This window comes from Sesamum indicum, unplaced genomic scaffold (assembly GCF_000512975.1).
Source record: "Sesamum indicum cultivar Zhongzhi No. 13 unplaced genomic scaffold, S_indicum_v1.0 C00681, whole genome shotgun sequence".
NCBI classification, from domain to species: Eukaryota; Viridiplantae; Streptophyta; class Magnoliopsida; order Lamiales; family Pedaliaceae; genus Sesamum; species Sesamum indicum.
In genome coordinates, this window is record NW_011629788.1 from 91 (window position 1) to 5,041 (window position 4,951).

At 38.0% G+C, this 4,951-nt stretch overlaps 1 protein-coding gene across 1 annotated transcript; it reads right to left on the reverse strand.

Moving 5' to 3' along the window:
* Positions 1 to 603: 603 nt before the first annotated feature.
* LOC105155216 (UTP:RNA uridylyltransferase 1-like) lies at positions 604 to 4,941 on the reverse strand. The gene is made up of 6 exons (XM_011071087.2): positions 4,021 to 4,941; positions 2,472 to 2,840; positions 2,017 to 2,240; positions 1,873 to 1,936; positions 1,062 to 1,258; positions 604 to 921 (listed from the first exon to the last, which is right to left on the reverse strand). The coding sequence occupies exons 1-6, from the start codon at positions 4,564 to 4,566 to the stop codon at positions 711 to 713; spliced, it is 1,611 nt and encodes a 536-aa protein (XP_011069389.1). The 5' UTR covers positions 4,567 to 4,941; the 3' UTR covers positions 604 to 710.
* Positions 4,942 to 4,951: the final 10 nt, after the last annotated feature.

Sequence of the window (4,951 nt, forward strand, 5' to 3'; positions counted from 1 at the left end):
TGTATATAAATATGTATAAAAAATATATTTTTATCTTTTTGGTATTTTTAAAAGTTTTTGAAATAAAAAATAATAAAATAATAAATTTAAATATAATTTATTTCATATTTAGTCAATGGCAAAACAAAATACACATAAAACAAGTCAAAGAGGCCTTAGTCTCTTATATAAACATATAAAGGGCATTTTAATTCAAAAGGACCTAAAATATTGACAAAAACAACAGAAACCGACACCCAAGCGCACCACCTGCTGCTCGTGCATGCCACATTCCGTCAATTGTAAATAGAATGAAATTTTTTTGTTCGACTTTGAAAATAAAAAAGATTTTTTTGCCTATTTTCAGAATGGAATTTCTGTATGTTTTACAAGGATATATTTTTAGGTTAACTTTAGAGGAAATTGGAAAAATAGATACAAACAAAGATTCTTGGAGTTAATGCTTGTTTCCAAACATGGAAAAGTTAAGACGATCTACAAGTCTGGAAAGTTTACCTAGTACTTGCAATTTATGTCCTCTCCACATGTTAGCAATCAGCTGTACAAAATTATTGGCATTGACAATTCTTGGCAAGAACATCTTTACCAACCCCAAATGATAAGTATGCGAAACCAAAAATAGATATATTGACAAGTTTAACCACATCAGAAGACAGGAATTTACATGTTTTCCATAATTACTACGAATTTTTCTATACGGTAAGCGAAAACTAATTTGGTATATACGGCTCGAATAGAGTGAGAAAAGGATTAGGGTCGTTTTGCATGATTTCTGCAGCACGTTCGAACTCTTCACGTAGGACTCTTATACTATATTTGTCCACAACTCTGCCAAGATCATGAGATACCTCAAATGGATCCTCAATGCATATCAGATGACGGTCGTTTCCCACCCTCCTAGTCCAGTCTTTAGCTCTCTTGCTGCACAGGACGGAACATTGTGATCAGTTTATATTTTGCCCAAGTTGATAATGTTAAAAGATGATGGGCAAGGCATCAACTTCTTATGTAATATACCCTAACAACAGAGAGGGTAGATGCATCATCCAAGTGTTTCTCACCTTAATGTACTGCCCGTGCGAACGGATATTACATCATTTGTATAATCATGACAATAGGCCCAATAATGGAAGAAGGCCCAGACCAAGTGCGCCACACCTTCCCCATTTCGGGCCCCAAAATTCCGCAGCTTTTCCACTTGATCAAAATAAGAACATTCAACATTTTCCAGAGTTGCAAAATAAGTAGCCCTCATTCTCTGTCATGGATAACAAAGAACAGATAAGAAGAAAAATACTATTGCCTAACAATGCAATGAGTAAACACCCAATACACGACCCAGACACAAAGTCGGGTTCCAATCCTGTCGTAGAACAAAACCCAGCAGCACATACTGAAACAGCGGTTAAATCAATCAATCTTCCTTAACACACACGTATTAAAAGGTGAAGTTGTGACAATTTAGATAAGTGCCCAGATCTTATATCAATATTGTAACTGTGCAAAAGAGTAGGTGCCAGCTGAAATTGTACCTAAGATAATGGCATAATGCTTGAAGAAAGTACGTCAAAAAACCATAAGAAAAGCAGAATTGAGCACATTATGTCATCCAAAACCATGCAATAAACAAGACTCAAGTCCCGGTGCAAATGAGAAAAAATCTGCTGATGTCCTCCTGTAAAGCAAGTACCAATATGGGACTTACCAGCATAAATCAGTTGTCACAAATAATATATTAAAAATCCTTGGAAACTTATCTAAATTAGGAAGCCACGTGATAAGTAGAGAAGATAGTAATTTTACGAAGTGACACTCTCTCAGATTATAGCATAATAGAGATGAAAAAGGTAAAGCTCAAGTATCATCTCACACCTGCAAGCATGGAAGAACGGCAGGCCTACGCTGTTGTAAGAAATGAATGCACATTAATACGTACCTGAAAATATATTCAAGTAATTGATTAGCCAAAAATAAATATGCAAAGGCTGGAATTGCAAGGATAACTGGATAACTTACGCATAGCTTGAGAGAGTTCCTTGGAAAGTTTCATTGACTCCTCGTGATTTAGCCCAGTGTTTCACGATGAATGCCAACTGCCTGAGTCTAACATCTATCTGTGCATAATCTCGAAGTAACTTTGTGTTTACGACAGCCAGTAAATTGTTGACACAGATGTCACAGGAAATACCAGTGATTGGATCCATGAGCTTAACTATAGGAACTCTAGCATGGACAAGAGCCTGGAAGATACAAAAGCATTAACGTTCAGATTGGAATACATATTCTTGTCAGGGCATCTGAGTATATAAGGAAAGAACAAGTCAGCAAAATGGCACAAATTTCCTCATGCATAACGTGCAGAAAAAAGCCTGGCTCTCAACAGATGGGAAATGTACATTCAGATTTTACCAATAAATAGCAAACGAGTAATAGTACTTCGAAAGTTGAAGGTACAAGTAGACATTAGTCACCTGCACATTCTGGAGATTATCCAGCTGCAACATATCAGCTAACTTTAGTAAGATCTCGCGCTTGTCAATATTTCCATCTTCAATTAAAAGGCATACATCAATGTCACTTTTCGGAAAGCCAAATGAGTTGGCACATGATCCATAAAGATACAATCTAGCGTCGGGCCATTCTTTGGTAACAAGCTTCTCCAGTACTGTCAAAAGTTGTTTTTGCTTGACCTTTTCTTCTTCAGATGGCATTAACGACTCAAAAACTTCTAGAAATGGACCATGAAACCTGTCTATGTCACTTCGACATGGCGTCTGCCTTTTGAGGTTTCTCATCCGCTGACCCAGTATCCACTGTCCTCTGTTATCAGATCTATAATCCTGGTCATGAAGTGCAAAGGTAATTATCAAAAAGGGCAATTTCACGTAAGTAATAATTTCTAATACACAATCTGAATCTTCTAACCTTCAGATGCAAACCAATATCTAGAAAGTGAGTGCTTGAAATGTCCAACTAGGAAAGAACAAGATAAAGCTAATCCGGTTGAAAAGAAGAACATGGATAGAAAGGATTGTATTATTTCTTCATTAATCACAAATAACGATGCACGAATTCAGGTCAATTTGAGAAGAAATGCCATTCAGATTATCAGAATCTCCAATCTAACATTTCCGTTCACTTAATAATCAAAATATCCATAGTGATGGCACAAACATATGAGATTTGGTGCATATCTCATACACTTGTGCATCATGAATCCACAGTACTTTTGACAGAGACAATAGGGAGTCTTAACTTTTCCGCCATTCACACAATGCCATGCTTAAAATAAAATATCAAACGTAACTAATTATGCTCAAGCTAATCTATACCTGAGTTTATGATATGGTGTCTGTTCAAAACATTTCATAGCTTCAAACTACTCACACTTGCTTTCATTTACTGCCAGTGGCAAACTTGAGAATAGTTTATATGTGATTTTGTGTATCAGGTCAGCAAAATATTCGTGAACATCAGAGTAGGATGACGGATATGTCCAAGTATGAGAATAGCAATCAAAATTTGGGGATATGCTCACATCTATTTAAAAATTATTGCCATAGATATGTTCAATTAATTCTACATTGCCACGAGTCATTATGTACAAGAGGGGGCTTCCACCACCCATATCTGTCCCAATATTCTACCAAAAAAGGATTACATTCTTCCGCTTTACGGTTGCTATCAAAATTCTCCTAAGAATTCAAGATATTCCGTATTAATATTTGGGATCTCTATAACAATCTTTGAGCCCTCAATGTCAAAAGATGGAAGTTGACAATTACACCATCCAGGCTTCCAGCGACAAATGCAATTACTAAAACTTGGACTATCCAATCAAATCAAACAATGCATAATGGATCACATTTATGGGGCTATATCCCTATAGTCCTTTAGTTACCTTTCATGTGAAAAATTATTCTCAACTCACAAATAACACTGAGATAAAATAGGGTTCTTGATGTCTGTTTAACATAATCATGAACAATCAATAATGCGTCACAAGCACAAGGTGATTACCTTGTCACGATGATGCTTCTTTTTATCATTCTTCTCATCAACTTCAACTTCAAGTTGTAGAGAACCAACAAGCTGATCCTCTTTATCATCCAACTCATTGCGCACTCCATCTCCACTAATCTTATCCTGACCACCATGTCTCAATTCTTTGGCACTATCACCATCCTCACCACGAAGCTTTAGCATGGACTCCTCAGTGTCAAAGGCTGAAACAGATTGAGGACTACCTCCAGGTGGGGGACCAGGGGAATCAAGCTGATTACTCAATCTACTACTTTTCTTGTGCAGATCACCAAAATTATTACCCGTAGTTGCATTATGATCTGCTGTCCCCACATTCATTATCTTAGTCGAAAACCCTGGTGGTGGAGCAACTGCCCTGTAAATCCCACTTTGCCCTAGCTTTCGCCTGGCATCACTATTAGAATTCCTTTCTTGCTCGTAGGCGCTAGACATACAAGAGTTTCCACGTCCGTTCCCATTGATTGCATTCGAATTCATCTGAAAACCATTCAATCTTCTATGCTTCCCAAAATCATCCCCCATAAATGCATTCCAACTTTTACTCCTTTGACCCACGCTCTCATGCAACGCATTCCCAGCATCATTAGCAGACCTAAATATGAGATTTAACTCCGGCTGATGAACTACACCTGGACCGGAATTTTCCGTAAAAATTCCTGAATTCCTCGTACCATCACAAACTGAGATGACACTAGACTGAAGAGTAAACTGATGCGAAGCGCAATTAGGGTTTAAATTAGGGTTTTGCGGGAAGAAATTGTGCGGAGCAAAAGGCGGAGAAGAATCGTAGTTCCACGAGAAAGCGGGGATCGTGGGCCCCACCGCCGCGACGGCGGGGTCATAGGAGATGTTTGCCGAGGGTGGCTGCGAATGAAACGGAGTGTGGGAAACGGGAGGTTTCCGGAGG